At 37.8% G+C, this 17,534-nt stretch overlaps 1 protein-coding gene across 1 annotated transcript in view; it reads right to left on the bottom strand.

Annotated features, from left to right (window-relative positions):
* Dcc (DCC netrin 1 receptor) overlaps positions 1–17,534 on the bottom strand; it is a 1,074,495-nt gene that overhangs the window by 666,310 nt on the left and 390,651 nt on the right. The window contains exon 2 of the mRNA XM_032886223.1: positions 15,574–15,894. Within this exon, the coding sequence (XP_032742114.1) occupies positions 15,574–15,894 (321 nt within the window). The remainder of the gene's footprint in view (positions 1–15,573; positions 15,895–17,534) is intronic.

Genomic DNA, 17,534 nt, shown 5'->3' with positions numbered 1-17,534 from the left:
GTCAAGATATTTACAAAACTATTGTCCAAGAATTCATGTACACAATTGTTTAATTAGTGCAACAGCCAAAGAGATATAAGAAGAATATAGAACAATATGATTTTAAGTAGGCTGAAATTCTAAACAATTGTTTCTAAAAAGGAGGCAAATAATGACCAATGAGTTTAGACAAAAATACCTAATATCTTCAATTCACAGAGAAGTTCAACTCACAAACAACAATGACATATCACCTCACCATTGTTAAAGTGATTATCAACAAAAAGACAGGAAAGGACAGAGTCTCATGAGGATTCATAGAAAGGATAATGCTTAAGCTGTTAGGATGATGGCAAATTGTGACTTAGAAATTATTATGAAGATTCCTCAAGAAACTAAAAACAGGACTACCATTAATCTATCCATTCTATTCCATACTAAAATTGGAATCATTTCATCAAATAAACACCCACATTCACATATGGATCATAGCAATATTTATAGGAGCCAAAATATAGAAAAAGCACTAAGGTGTCCGTCAATGGGTGAATGTCTAAAGATCTATGTCTATATCTATATCTATATCTATCTATCTATCTATCTATCTATCTATCTATATCTATATCTATATATATCCACATACCATACTTATCCACTATAATTCAGTCATAGAACCAAAGCATGTCAGCATAGATTTCAATAGAGGTCTTCATAAAATTTGAAATAGGTAAGGTACAGAAAGGCAAACAGCACTTCTCATTCCTTCACAGAAGCTAAAATACGTGTCCTCATGTAAGAAGATGTTGTGGTCATTGGAGACTGCCAAAGGAGTTTTAAGGAAGTTGATGTGTTAGATTTTTAACTCCAAGAGAGACTTATGAGGGCAGGAATAGTTAGAGCTCTCTAGCATAAATGTCTTGACAGTTTGCAACAATGTGTGATAAATTTCAAACAAATGAGAATACTCTAAAAAGTGGGCTGGAGAGATGACTCAGCCAATGAAGGCTAGGCTCACAAACAAAAATATAAGAGAATAGTCTAAAAGGTGATTATTACATATTCTATACATACATTATATTTTGATACATTAGTTTAATATGTACATATATTTTGATCATACTAATATATCTTTGGGAATAGTAGATAAAAGAATTTTGTAGAAAAGCACACAAAAATTGTACCTAGTTAAAAAGTGGTAAATGACAGTGAAAGCATATGTCTCCTGGGCACCCTTTTGGGCAGCTGATTGGATTGGATGTTATCTCGGCCATGGGCCAACAAGAAGACAGAGAGAGGTGGCAACAAATGGAAAGAGAAACTCTTAAGGAAATCAATTACATCTCATTCTACTTTTCTCACATTGAATTTAGAAAACATTGAGAATTCAAACATTTACATACTTTCATTTCTTTATATCCCAATATTTCCAAGAAAAAAGATAAGCCACCCAAAGGATGGGCATTATATATTCCTGGTAGAAAAATATAAAGAGGAATAATGTCTCTGAATACATATAAGTATGATTCGATAAAAAGAGGTGGATCCTGAATCCTAGGTCCCAACCTACCATGTGTGATTGTTGGTTGAGAAGGAAATTGTTTAATAACTCCATTTACAGTTGATAATGAGGAATATCTATACTGTCTTTTCAGAATGGGGCAAAATGCTGGTCCTCCTATGCTGCAAAGAAGTGCAAGCATTGGATTCTGAAGTTTCTCATACTTTAACATAGATTTGACAGCCACATCTAGAAGTAAGGTAATATTGTGGATGTGCAATAACACTAAATACACATCCAAAATGTCAGTTTCATAGACATCTCTTGAAATCACCTAGAGCTGATGACACAATCCCTTCTCTTCACTGAGGGAATACCTAGTATTTGCAAACTGCCTGCATTTGTTCCTTTTGGGAACGTATTCTAGGTAGGCCAGCGTGTAGATATTCAAAGCCTGATGTTGTTTATGTTTCCTTTCCATTGTCTTTCTATTCCCCTCCTTCTTTGATTGTAACTTTGACAAAAGTCACTTTGTAGACTTAACTGCAGACTATCCAGAATATAAAGCATGAGGAGAGTAACTATCTTATTAATATTGGTGTTAAAACCTAAAATATAGGGGTTGGGGATTTAGCTCAGTGGTAGAGCGCTTGCCTAGGAAGCGCAAGGCCCTGGGTTCGGTCCCCAGCTCCGGAAAAAAAAAACCTAAAATATATATTGACTATGGGAGACAAGGGAAAAATATCCATCTTTGCGTACAGGCATGCATGCACTCACACACATACACACACACACACACACACACACACAGAGAGAGACAGAGAGAGATGGAGACACAGAGGCACAGAGACAGAGAAACAGAGAGAGCTCAAAACAACAAGATTGGAGAAAACACTGTGAACCTTTAGAAAAATGACTTCTGGCTTCTACAAAACAATAAAGATGTTAAAACAAGCAGACGGGAGACTAAGAGGTCTCCAGTCAATCAGGGTCATTTCTGGAGCTATTTGGTTCAGTCTATACCTCAGGTGAAACAGTTCAGTCCAAAATTATGAGGGTGGCGTAGTAGACACTGTATTCTCTATGATTGACTGAATGGTAAGTATGGCTCTGACACTCAGTAAGGAAAGGCCACAGGCCAGAATATATTGACCAGATCTGTTGATTTCCCTTACTGGTCATGTGCCTCTCGTAAGTATGTGGGCAATCAGCACTTGAGGCAAAATACCTAAGCTATATATGCAAAGGTTATCCTGTACAAATGAGAAATGGATCAACACATAATTTTTAAAACACGTGAAACACATGTTCCCCAGGTAAGACCTTGCACTTCAAATGTCAGGCCGGAGTGAATTCCTGAAGCCAAGCAATAAAGTTCTGGAAATGGAGTTCATAATGAAAATGTTGACAGGCTCTTGGAGCCACTGTTGTATACAAAATTTAATATGTCACCGTGTTTTACAAGATTTTACTGGCAAGGAAGAAAATTAAAACATTTAGCGTCGTTCACTTCACCAAATTGTTTCCCTCCTCCATCACGCGTTAGCGTTAGCCATGCTGCTTCCTTTATAAACATCCTTGTTACTGTCACCACGCAGACCACACACGCTCTCAACTCTGCACTCCCATTTTCTCTCCAAAGCACTAAAATGCATATTGGGGCATTATCGTGCAATCTAATTCACATTTTCTGAAGGCTTGTGAAGTTATAAGAGTTCTGGTAGGGAAAGGCTCAAGTTGTTTGCATAATTATATGGGCTACATAAATAATGCTGATCATTAAAATGCTTTCTAGGAAAAGCTTTTCAAAAAAAGCCTTTTAAAAAGAAACATTCCCATTATAGATATTTGTACAAAATTCGATGAAGGAAAAGATAGCTTTGTTGGAAGAAATAAATTTTAGACCCCCTGAAAAACTAGGGCTTCAGCTTGACTGTTTTAACAATAGCACAAAGTGGGGGATGATTTCCTAAGTCAGTTGTAACTAATCCAGATGGATATGAACAGAGAGCTGTTAAATTAGAGGGAGTCTCTAAAGCTAAGGAAAATCTTATGCCTTTAATCAACATTTGCATTCATGATGTGTTAAAGGACAGCCAGCCAGCCAGAGAGCTGGCTCAAGAGCAGTTCTCATGCCTTTCTGGAAGGAAAGGTACTCTTGACATGCTAGTACAGGGACAATTTTCCAACGCCTTCACAAATTCTACTTGTCAGCATCGTGGAGTGAGAAGAAAGGATTGAACTTCGAAAGCATCAAATGAAATCAAACTCTGAGTGTTAGACATGCATCTTCTTTCCTTTTTTTAAAGATTAAGATTCTATTTATTTATTTTATGTGAGCACAGTGTCGCTGTTTTCACACCAATGAGAAGAGGGCATCAGATCCTATTACAGATGGTTGTGAGCCACCATGTGGTTGCTGGGAATTGAACCTTTGGAAGAGCAGGTAGTAACTGCTGAGCCGTCTCTCCAGCCCCTAGACATGTATTTTCCAAAGTAGTATTATTTTATTAAGTTCGATGGACTACGTAGGTGTGTTGATTCTGCAGAATCCTGGTATAGAAAGAGCTGTAAGAAGAACACATGAGCTCACTTTTCTACACAGGACTCATTGGGGCAGGGGCTAACTGCCTATACACGAGATATAGGCCACATGCTCGCAGAGAACCAGACAGCATGTCTTGTCGTTCCCCTCCCCAGGGGGAAAGAATATTGCTTCATGAGTTTCTCGTAGATAACTTTCAGAGAATTGCAGTGTGTTAAATCCACTGTTTTTCAGAATTGTTTATTATTGTGCGCCTATTGCTTTCTCGTCCCTCGACTAAGTATTACAAGGTCATGGCAACAACATCCTTGCAGGATAAATCCGCTGCCTTCTACTCCACTGTCTAGCTGGAGAAACTAAGCTACCCATGGCTTACATTCACAGAAGGAGTTAACAGCTAGAGGTAGACTCCATGTCATGGCAGTCTCTGAACACGCCTGGCTAACACGTTACTCCATTCAGCTAATGAAATTTGTAAGAGACTGGCACCCAGGGAATCTAGAGCAGATGCACCTGAGATCAGTTGCTTTTTTTTTTTTTTTTTTAAGTCATTGACCACCTGCAGAAAATGTGTACGTGTGAAGTAACGTTATGGAGATACTGCGGTGCGTGCTCTGTACTTTGACAAGTTAGAGACAGCAGAAGAAGTTAGAACTTCTCGTAACATGTGGGCTAATGATACCTGAAAGCAGATCATTAGGATTTTCTATTTTAAAAAAAAGTGTTTTAAAGAGAGATGAGAAAATGAAACCTACGAAATAAATACATAAATACATAGATTTCACAGTACGTGTGCTTAGCAGTCTTTCTTTAAAGCTGATGGGATAGGCAGGTTTGGTTATTGTATATGAATCCAAAGATATAAGCTAAGTGCCTTTAACCCACCAGTCAGAATTCCTCTTCTTCTATGGTGTGCTTATGTGGCACACTGCCGTGTGACAGGGACATGGAGTTTAGAATTTTCAGTGCTGACCTAAGAGCTGGATTTATCTCCCGCCCTTCCATGGAGTGATACTTTTAGAAGTCGTCCTTCACATAAAGCAGGGACTACTTTGTATGAGCCACAGGACTCTTTCCTACAATCTGCTGTATACAAGATTTTCTCCAATGAATGAATATTTATGGCAATGTTTTTTGACAGTTTCAAGCAGTCGTCCCTCCTTTTGAACTATGCAGCAGACTTTGATGAACTTTGCAAGTTAAGGAGAAACCAACTTTATTTTTACTTATTTGGTGGTATTAAAACAAATTCTAGATTCTGATATTTAGGTCCAGATAAACAGAGGATCTCGAGCCTGCCATGATCAATTTATATCCTCATGTTCTAACTCAGTGGTTGCTTTTCTAGAGGACTTATCAAATATATTGATACACGAGATTTCACTGAATACAAAAGCAAGCATTGAGGTACTATTGGAAATTTAGAGGCAAGATGTCAGTGTGTGCATGGCAAATTATGGACTATTATATAACAATAAACAAGGAGACAGATATAGGAAAAGAAAGAAATAGCTTCAAGATACGTCGCTAAGTAACAAAATAAACAAAAGGACAATATTTTGTGTTAGAGTAATATTGTTTTATGTTAAAAATTATCAATAAAGATAGGTTATAGATTAGTATTTTGCAGGATGTAGTTAAGGGAAAGAATGAAAGTGACTCAGGTTTGCACTAGACAGTGTTAGTGACTTCATAACTCTGTGAATAGTCTAGTAAGAATGGAATCATGCATTTTTAAAGGAGGACTCACTTAGTATATAAACTATTTCTCAATAGAATGTGAATTCCAGAAAGGAGTCATGAGCATGTGGGAGAAAAATCAAGGTGTCCATGCAAGCCATCTTCAGTTACAGCCTTCAAATGAGGGGATCTCTTCGGCAGGATTCTAACGGACCTGATCTCAGAGAAACAGCTATAATGTTGGGCTATAATGTGCTCAATACACCAGTGGACCTAAAAATAGAATGCCTGGTTTAACCAAATACTTCTTTTTTCTCATATCATATTTTAGCCTTTAGAGTAGGATTCCCTTTCAAGACGGTCCACAAAAATCCAATGCAATAAAAATCAACCATAGCTGAGGTTTAAGGTTGAATCTGTATAGGTGGCTTTAATCTCTAACACTGTTTCTTAAATGGGTTTTGTGTTGAAGAAGTGTTCCAGTAGAATCACTATAAATGAACCCCAGGTATGGCCTTTTGTAAGGGTGGTAGAGCCTCGGGGTTACAACAAAACGTATTTTCTTTTCTGTACGAAGCATTTTTTTCTTTTTTTCTTTTTAGAAGTAGGTGTAATAGAACAATAGTCCAGAGGTTATAAATCAAATGGTGAATTTTGGGATTGTGGTGTTCAGCACTAGATTTAAGGGAGGGAGGGAGGGAGGAGGAGGAGAGAGGAGGGAGAGAGAGAGAGAGAGAGAGAGAGAGAAGGAGGAGGTATCTGTTCTGTATTGATGGCCACATATTTGGCTGAGGCTGAGTTAGGATGGGAAACACATTGTGTAAACCTAATAACCTAGTGAGCGCGAAGGGAGAAGAGACAGAGAGCATCTCATATCCTCACAGCACATTGATGTCTCCCAAACTCTGAAATTGCATTTACGCTATGATTCTGAAGGAGTCATGGTATTCAGGGAAATAATGGCAGTGTTTAGCTACCTTCCAGCAGAGAGTCTCATCGCTCTATATGATCCACTTTTAACCGGTGCTTTCATATAAAAGTTTTATGTAGAGAAAAAATGCTACATTAAGAAACCGAGAGATATTCAGTGCAAAGGGATGCTCATTGGATACCTGGCTGGGTTTCAAAGGAAGTCTTTTAAGTAAAACAAAACTGCTCTGACCTCTGATGCCAAGGTTTGTGGAAGCTTTGAAAGAATTGTTGGCTGCATTTGTGAAAATCAAAACCTTGTGTGTGCCTGCATGTGTGTCTGTGTATACTTAGTCTCAGCTTATAATAAAGAGATCTTATGGAACCTTTCGTGATCATTTTGTTGCTATGAAAGACGTGTTGTTTTGTTTCTGTTTTCTGCTAAACGGATGGCTCTGTATGCAAATCAAATCACTGGCTGTTATAAGAACATGCGGTGGATTCAGGGGTCACAGTGACTCAGCTCCAATTATTCTCTTACCTCTAATAGAAGACATATTTAATAATTATGGGACAAGTGGCCAATTACTTTTATTACTATAGATTACATAGATACAGATATAAATTAATAAGTGGACTATTAAGATAATAATTTTAGGAGACATGAGTAATTGTGCTCATTACTTTTACTCAGCATTTTCAAATATATATATATATTATTGACTCTGATGGGAAAAAAATAAGTGTGCAGTTGTGTTTATGGTTGGCCTTCCAGCTGTTCATCACGGCAGGGGAAGAATGAGATGAGTTTGGTACTCTGCACAGTGATATTTCCCACGGTTTCTTCCAGTTCACTCTTTTCATTTGTAGAGCATTCTCTAAGTCTGAATGACTTTCTACCGTGTGGGAAAAAAAAATCTGTAGGTCATACAAACAAATTCCTTCTTTCAAAGATCTCCATGTAATTCAGTTGAATTGCTAAAGTTTACCATAAAAACATCCCCCAAATCTCAATGACAGATCTTGCTTTATGTAATCGTACAAATGTTCTTTAACTAGTGAATTTTCATTAGAGATGTAGAGATATACAATCGTGTTTCTTAGGTTAATTAGAGGTGGTTCAAAAGAGACAGCACCACACCATAAGGCACTTTGCAAGCCAAGCACTGACTTTCCACTGTTCCTCTGTGAAATTAACGTGATCCAACTCCACAAAAGTATGTTACACGGTCTCCATGGAATGGGTGTGTGGACTCATACCTTGGGAGGAGAGGTGTAAAAGGTACAGGGAGACTCAGAAGAAGCAGACTGTGCTGGGTCCCTTCTCATTTAACACCATCATACGTGAGCTATTTTGCAGATTACATTTATTGACCCTCCTTCATTCCTTTCATAAATGCAGCAAAAAATACAGCCACAGTCTCCCATACAAGGATCTTTGATTTGTTTGTAAGGCTCACGTGCCAAGTAAGACTTTTCTTAAGCAAGCATGGCATTCTCATATCAATATGGCCTTTGTGACAGGGGCCTAAGTCCCTGTGATCAACACAGGGATATCACAAAATCTGTAATAGACGAATATATGTTCTGTGATAGTCTCAAAGATGTGAATAGAGAAAATTGTATGGTTATTATCACCTGATTTCTCTTAGCTATGGCACCTTTTCCTTCAGGACACCAGTAAAAACTGCACTGCGGACCGCATCATAAGAGATGTACAGCCCAGCGTGCTTCCGAGGAAGGTTAAATTTGGATGAGTAATTGATGATTAGCATTGCCACATGTAGTATAATTCATAACAATGCAATGAAAGTGAAAGACTGGTGGATATTTAATTTTGTTTTGTTGACTTCTTCTACAGTGAAATTCTCTGCCTCCATTTTCTACTGAAGGAGATCTTTCCAGCGTCCCAGGAATATGTTCTGATTCTAATTTATTAACATGGTTAATTGAGAAACATATACTCCTACTCTTTCAAGTTCAATTATTTAAGTCGAGGGCAATATCAGTGATTAAACAAGATTTTATTTGGCAACAACAATAATAAAAACAAAACCGTAGACTAGTACACACACAAAACAATTTCACACATGTTCTGTCCTTTTTGTGTTTTAACTACAAGCTAGCAGGAGTATTTAGGTAAATTGGGGATAATTAGGGCTGTTCAAAATTATAGAGTCAGACAAATTTATTTCCCTGCTCATCAATGGACAGTAAACAGCACTCCTGTGAGTGTGAAAGGGAAGCTTTGCTCTGTAACTGAACCTTCCTAAAATAGAGAGTCCAGGGCCCGGGGATACATTTTCCAAACTGCTCCACTGAATGAACTTGACCTTCTAGGCAAGATTCTTATATTTGCTCCCGTAGAGAAAAAGAATATGAGCATTTTTCTTGCTGTTTTCTTTATATAACATTTGAGTGACCTGAGGCAATGTATTTTATTCTCCTTCCCGTCAGACAAGCTTTCCTCCTGTTTCCTTTTAAGCAAGAATGGAAAGGTCAGGCTACCATTTCACAAAGGCTCTTTCTAGCCTTTCTCACTGTAATACGCTTCCCCTAATTATTTCATAACTCATTTAAATGGGAGGCATTCTGGAAGGGAACTCATAGAAACAACTCCTCAAGTAACTAATTATTTAAAAAAAAAACACAAGGGAATTTTAATTATAATGCCTGGCTTATTTAAAAGCAAAATGGAGCAGTTTGCATCTTGAAGTATCTATTGTAAGAGAGAAGAAAAAGAAAACATCTCCCTGAATGACAGAACAACAGAAGTAAATGCAACTTAGTTGATCTTTTATTTTCTTGGTCTTGAAGAAAGAGGACAAAAATTAAAAAAATGCAATATTGGCTTGGAGCTTGAAATCACTTAAAAATAAAGTGTGTTCTTAGAATACATATGCTTACTTAACAAATGCAGGTGCTCTACTCTTTCAAGGGAGATTTGTAATGTATCTCTGTTGAACAGCTAGCTTTGATAACAAAATAATCTAGCAGAAATTGTCTTTTTTTTCCCGCCATAGAATTGGAGTTTCCAAGAAACAGATAAAGGATTGATAAGTACAATCAATTACTGTTATTATTGGTTTTCCTCAGTTTATAATGAGACAGCATAAACTGCATTTTGAAAATGCATGCTTGTATGATTAGGTTATCCAGGGCCTTTCATTCCAGCTGTGCTGAGAAGGTAAGTGATGAGAGCCTATTTCGTGTCCTGTATAAGGGAAATTCTGCATCAGCCTCTGTTCATAGAAAACCATATGCCATCTTACATTCTGCTGTCTGTCAGCTTTCACCTCTGTATCTATTAAGAAATATGAGTCAGAGCTTACCAATAGATGTGCCTTCTGAGAGCTCCACAAAGCGAATCTAGTTGTTTTAATATGACCGAACAAACGCTCACATGTTGACAGAAATCAAATCTACCTGAACACAGACCTGTCTCGTCAATCTGTGGTCACGACTACTTTATTTGGTTGGACTCAACCTAATTCTATCAGTCAGAACGTAAGGACAAGAAGATGTTTCTCTTAGGTCCCATGTGTGTACCTTGCAACCTACAGGCCATACGTGTGGGCAGTCAGCTGTATAGAGAGCAAGTGTGTGTGTGTGTGTGTGTGTGTGTGTGTGTGTGTGTGTGTGTGTGTATGTTTATATCACTGAGAGAATAAATTGCAGTGCATCTACTATGATTATTCACAGGTTAGTTCATTATTTTTCCTTTAGTACCTCTATGATTGAGCTCCTGAGCTCCTGGAAGAAAAGCACATATAAGTGAAATTCAAAGTCTAAATCACCATAAAACATCACGAGTCCTGCTTCAGTAGATGGTTTACAGTTGGAAGGACATTAATAAAGCTAAGAAAAGGACCTAGAATCGTCTTCAGAAAGGATTGCAGCAATGCTCTCTTCAGAGAGAACTCCTGATGTGGACAATGAGATTTCTATTAACAGTATTGACAGGATTTATACATCAAGTGGTCAGAAATGTATGTTTTAGCTAGAAGTATTTTGAAAAGCATCCTAAGTTGATTGAAGTTTTTGAAATCTAAATTCAAGCATGCCCACTTGTATCCACAGATGGCAATAGAAATTCTCTGATTTAAGCATAAAACATTCATTTACTATGTTTGATTGTAGTCAGTGTTTCAGTCGACTTCTCAAGGGTTTCGAACTATCTCAAGGATTATTGAAAATTTCCAGTCTATAATAATAACAAAATAATAGTCACAATATTGTCATGATTATAATTATTAATTATATTAATAATACTATTCTTGCTATGTGCTAATCTACTTAGCACTACAACTTTACAATAGAGATAACATTTAAAATGGCCACAGAACTGATATTTGGTACAACCATGGAAATCCAAGTTTCATCCCTAGGACCTGCATAGATCGATAAGGCACTATACTTATAACACAGAGTCATACTAGACTTATTTGCCAGCTCCAGACCAGTGGTAGACACCAAAAGGCTAGCACCTGAGGAGCAATACCCAAGGCTGGCCTCTGGTGTCTAAGTGAACTACGCCCATATGAACCCACTCATAGACTTACAAATGCACACAGTGACCATATTCAAAATTCAGACACTCAGACAGTGTCTATGTATGAAGGAAAAACTGTGTCCTGGATTCTGTTTATGTTCATCTTCATATTCTGGGTCACTGAACTAGCCCATGCTTTTATTTTGAAGTGGAACAGTAATTTCAATATACTGCATTTTTAAATATTAAAGTCATCTAGAAGTTTGTATGGTATGAGGTCAAAGTGTTTTGAAAAACCATGCCTGATTTGAATGAGTGATTGGGACTTTGCAATACATCTGGGAGCAAAATTCTTTAATAATTTATTATTAGAAAGTCCTGCTTGTCCTACTCTCTCCTGGTTATTAGGCAAAGTTTGTTGAATGTAATAACGTGACCAAAGTTTTCTCCACTTTGCTAAACGACACCTACTGATGTCCCCGTCAATACACTTGATAAATTCATTGATTTATGAACTTCTTATTTTCCTGTGATTATAAAATTCTTTGTTATCTCTTCCATCATAAAACATGTTATTCAGGGGAACCTGAATCTTAGGAATGATTACTCTAATTTGACTTAGATAATATCATTCCTTCTCTAGTAGGAGCTGCGCTTTTGAACTGACAAGATAAATGAGATATAGAACAAGTTGTTCTATCAAAGGTGTATCTATAAATGGGCAGTTGTGAGGGCACTTAAATCTGTTCAAGTACAATAAAGAAGAAAAATAAAAGCAAAGTAAAGAAGCCAGAGAGGAAGCATGTGAGATGGTAGAGCTCTCGAGTTGCAGCCAGCCCATGTCAGCATTGGCACGCTACATGCCTACAACTAAACAGAGTGGATGCCTTGAGGCAAAAGTGGGAAAGCATGGTAGAAAACAAAGCCAGCTTTGCTGCTCGCCTCAAGCTCAACTTGCTGTACTGAGGTGGTCATAGCAGAAAAACAAAAACAAAAACAAAAAACAAAAAGCATAAAACACTGCAGTCTCTTAGCTTAGAACTCTTAGGATACACAGAAAATTCCCCAACCAAAGCCAATCCCAAGTTACTTTCAAATGGAGATCGGAGACACCACTATTCTTTACTAATTGAACTCAAAATCATACTAAGAATAAAAGTACACCATTTTCATTAGCTCGTTACATCACAACTGCAGAGAAGACATTGCCTGATGGTGCCTCCCTTATCTTCTCTATGCTCTTTCTCTCTCAAGCGAAGTGTGTACTCAGGATTTAAACAGCCCTCGAGAAGTTGCAGGAAACAGAACGAACGGTGCCTGACGAGATGACTGCATAAAGCATTCTGGCTGATCAAAGAGTGATTTCATTTGTCATTTTCCCTTTTTATAAAATCAAGACAAAACAACAAAGCAAACACTTTGAGGGAGTCAAAGCAGAAGAGGGACAATGTATGACATGACGTTTACACTGTACCTGAGTATACACAAGAGCTATGTTTTGTTTTTTGTTTTTTGGTTTTTTGGTTTTGTTTTTATTTTTCTTACCCAGACAAAGCTGACTCTTACCTTTTAGTGGTAACTGGTTTATTGACTGCTAATGCTTTAAAAATAAGATCAGATCAGGACTATGGTCTTTATTGCAAGGAAGATATATGACCCTTGTGAATTCTAGTGGTTTGGCAATCGTAACCTCAGCAGACATAACATTGATGTATTCCGTGTTGCTGAACAGCATGGCAAGTATTTAAAATGCTGTGAAGAGCCTTATTGCACCGAAATGATACAATCTAATATTAGACTGCACCTCAATGACTACATCCCTGAGCCTACACTTCCACAGAATACTAAAGTCAAAGCCACTTTATTTTAATATCTCACAGGGAAGGAACTGTTCCTCACTTCACAACTGAAACAGTGAAAACATAAAACTGAACCTGGGTTGCAGGAGACACACCTTGTAACATTCAGGGCATTTTCATTAGCAGGATAGAGAGAGTTGCTTTTTGTAAGGGCATCAAAATGACAGCCGGTTTCATTCCTATCATCAGAGGGGCTTTGGCCTTTGGAGAGTTGATAGGAAATATTCACAAGTCCAGAAATGTACAAGCTGCAGAACGTCCAGGTGCATGCATGTCCCTATCCCCAGATATAAAACCTTTCCGGACTTCTCAGGACTGATCCCACCCGAACCTCTTAATTAATCACAGTTATGATTAAATTCACATCCTCCCCATGAGTTATATACATCTATGAAATTCCCCAAGCTCATCCTTCACCAGTTCCAGGTAACTTACACCTTGGTATTCGTGATCAGGGTATCTTCTCACCTGTCACTTTAGGACAGTGGTTCTCAATCTGTGGGTCATAACCCTTTCTGGGTGGACTGACTTTTTCACAGGGGTCTCATATCATCTATCCCACATATTATATATTTGCAATACAATTCATAACAGTAGCAATGTTACAGTTATTAATTGTATGGTTGGGGATCACCAAAACATGAGGAATTGTGTGAAAGGTTTGCAGCAGGAGGAAGGTTGAGAAGCACTGTCTTAGGTGTCATTACTAAATAAGGCAGTATTATCCTCCAGTATGATGGACAAAGTTTTGTCTGACTGCTGAAAGGTTTTCAAGAATATGGGACTTACAAATGTCTAACCCAGGTCATTCTGTGGCAAATCCGAATGACTAGCCATTATTCTGCTCATAGCCGATTAGCCAGCAGAACACATCAGCGGAAGGAAAATCTGAGGGAACTGGTTAGGGATGAGCCTATGTTAGTTTGCTATAGCAAAATATCATAAATTGAATCGCCTGCTTATGATAGGAATTCTTCCTCACAGTTTTAGAAGCTGCTCTTCTGAGATGAGAGAGTCAGCAGTATTTGGTTCCCTGATTGCTCCTTCCAGGGATCACCCCATTGACTTGCTATTCCCACAGGTCAGGAAGCATGTTTTAGCTCACTATATGCCCCCTTTTGGAGTCATTACCTATTCAAGTGCCAGATCACAGTCAAGTCATTATAGTCACTAATATAGATGAGATAAAAGGAAGTGATCAAGTCATTATAGACACTAATAAGAACAATGATCTGATAGCTCTCTACATGGATCTAGTACTGCCCGGGCGACTGGAAATGCTTAGAAAAACTGAAAAGTTGGAGCAGACACAGCAATAGTTTGGGTCTCAAGAACACCCTGCCCTGTTTACTTAATTTAAATATATATTTAAGGTTCATAGATGAAAGGTAAAGTGTCCATCTTATGCTTCGGCATTGAGCTAGACATGTCAATAAGGGAGCTACCTTGAAAGTACTAATGGGACATTTTTATTTCTCACTTGAGGTCTACATTCCAGACTAGGACACTGATTAAAATAAAATGTACTGCTGTCAGGGCTTACAGCATTGATTTTATGAATGTTTAACACTACTGAGTCTGTAAAATAGAATTGATTAGGGTATAATTTTTTTTTCTAAAATCTTATTAAACTATGTCCACCCGTTCATGTAAGCAGTGAGTCCATATGAGCCAGCTATGTTGTGAAAGCAGATTACATGTAGCTACGCACACTGCTGAGCTGCACCTGCCGGCCTTCCATGTTAATTGAAAAATAAAAATTAGTAAAAAAAAAAAAAGAAGAAGACCTTGTGATACGAGTCCTTTAATCTTCATTTAGTTCACGTACAAATGGGCATTGTTGGTAGAAAACCTTATATATGACATCATGGATGTTATTCAGAAAACTAAAAACAGATGCAGCATAAGATATGAGAAGAATGTCACCAGGTTTGTTACCACCTAGGGATGAAGTTAGTGAGACAAGCGGATGACTGTGACCTCATGCTTCCTGTAGGAGTAGCTACAATGCCCATTTAGTATTATCCTTCATGGCCATCAGCAGACATGAGATACATCAACAATGGAACTGCATCAACCCAAAGAAAGGAAGAATGCTGTTACTTTAGACAACTTGTTGAGCCTGGGACATATTATGGTAAGGAGAATAAGTTTAAAAAAAGAGAGAATACTGCATATTTTTACTTACCCGTGGAATCTAAATTATTGAGCTCACAGAATGAAAACAGAATGATAACCAGGAGAGGCTTCATGGATTAGAAGGGTGAGGTATGAATGGGGGCCGAGGGTTACAGTTGTACAGAGTATCAATTTGAAAAATAAAACATATATATTCTAGACTGATGATTCAGCATACTGACCATACTTATAATTGTAATGTGTTCCTTGCCATTGCTCAAAGAGTTATTTCAAATATTCTCACTACTCAAAAATGTATGCAAACTTAGCTTGATATAATTGTGAATGACCATATTTCAGCTTATAGATTGTAACTGTTTTAATTAAAAAAGTTAAGTTTCAAAATGCGCACTGCTTTTACGAGGATTATCTCTCATTCCTACTAAGGATCTAAGAGATAAAAGAAGTGGGAGAGAAGAAAATATCTACATACCTGCTACCATAACTTTTGCTGTCCGACTAATAATTGATCCAGAATCTCCTAAGGATGCCTCGCATTGGTAAAGTCCTTCATCTGGTTTATGGTGTCTGGAATGAAGTATGTTTTGTATCAACAGAGACCCATTAGGAAGTTGCTGCTTTCTGTCATCCATTCCCAAGGCTAGGATAAGGCCGTCTTTCTTCCACTTGATGACTGGAACTCCGCGGTCAGACTCTGCAGAACAGTTGAGCAGGACGTTTCCTCCCCGCATTGTGACAGCATCAGAAGGTTCAGACACAAAATGAAGTGACGTGAAAGGTTTAATTTGGAAACCTGGAAGGAGAGAGAAGGGAACTAAATTCATGCAGTCTGAGAAGTTGCAATTTCTACAACATTTTGCTACAAGTCTTATTTTTTGAAAAGCAGTTGGTTTTTTGTTTCTTTTACCACTAATTATAGATAAATTTAAGAGCAGGGATTCTGTGTTAGACATAAGACAAATTCTTATGTGAACACCAATTAATGAAGCAATTAGCCCTGAAAATATTACTAGGAAATGTAATAATTCATAAGCTACAGATAAGAATATTATTACATCATTCATTGCTTGAAAAATTTAGACAGTTGTAATTAGTATTTGCCACATAAAACCAGAAGATTTTAAGTCTGACCAGTCAATAGTGTGATAGCTAAGATATTGTGGACTTGATTAAGCTCATTATCTGCATTTTAGTATAGGATTTATTAGTACACTGATTGATAAACCCAAGGCCTTGACAAGTTCTCAGGATATCATAGGGTTTGCTCGCTTTTCTCAGACAGCTGTGCACTTAAGTCATTCCAGTCAAGACTCTTCCAATTTTGACAATCTCTAAGGCTAATAGCTTCACAATATTCCGTTGTGTTTTCTTTCTAACATTGGATTTTTGCTGAACCGTATTGTACTTTCTGGTCACTATTTTATCCCACTTTCTCCTGAACCACTTTGCCTAAAGAAGACATATGATGATCAATTTCATGGAAGTGTCCCTTTATTCATTTAAGGTTGCATTTCATTTTGTAAAATATACCCATAAATCAAGCTGTAGCTTTCATTTTTCTCATGATGACAACCACAGATTCTTTAGCATCTTTAATATATCTGGGAGGAGAATACTTTTGGCAATTTTTGGGAAAACTTTGTGTTTTAAATGGCAGACATCTTAATTAATGTAATCAATATGATCATCATGAGTTGACCCAAGTTGGCTCTCATGGTCAGAATTATTCCTGATTTTCACAGAAGACAGAAGTATTGCATCTGCTTCTCACTAGGGCTCCCAGACCACACACCCAGTGTTTCGAAAGCTGGGTCCCAAGTGTGAGGCATGCCCAGTGAACCGCATCACTTCTGATCAGATGCGATCCTTGCTACTAGTCCACTTACCCAAAGAAAGCATCTAGAACCTTGCTCAAACTCCAATTGATTATGAAATCATAGTAACACTGAGAGATAAAGACAAAGGTTTCTGATATTTCCAATCTGATCCTGTCAGTCCCAACTAAAGATCATTCCCATACCAATCACCCTCTGTGTACCCAGCTCAATTATACAAAAGCAGTCTGTTTCTCTAGCAGAAAGTACCTCAGATTGAGGGTCTGAATCTCTCACTTCTTGTCCTGTCTATATGCCTTAAATATGTACACTCCTAAATGTCACTGTATGTCCTGAGAACTCCGGACCTCCACATGCAAAATGGAAGGACTCGTGGCAACAGATGATCTTTTAATTCATCCCCTATTTGGGAAAGGATTGGCACACGAACGAGTTGAGGAGATCTCTCAAGGGAACCTACTAATTCTACTTAGATGGAGATCGAGTCTCAGTCAATTGCCTCCTTCTCATTTAATAAGAAGGAAGCAGTTTGCTGCAAATACCTGGCTGGAGTTGTACCAAGGGTAAGAAAGCATACAAGAGTTCTAGTGTTATTGAA

Source organism: Rattus rattus, chromosome 15 (assembly GCF_011064425.1).
Source record: "Rattus rattus isolate New Zealand chromosome 15, Rrattus_CSIRO_v1, whole genome shotgun sequence".
NCBI classification, from domain to species: Eukaryota; Metazoa; Chordata; class Mammalia; order Rodentia; family Muridae; genus Rattus; species Rattus rattus.
The sequence above is the reverse complement of the archived record's forward strand: the minus strand, read 5'-3'. Positions and strand labels throughout refer to the sequence as shown.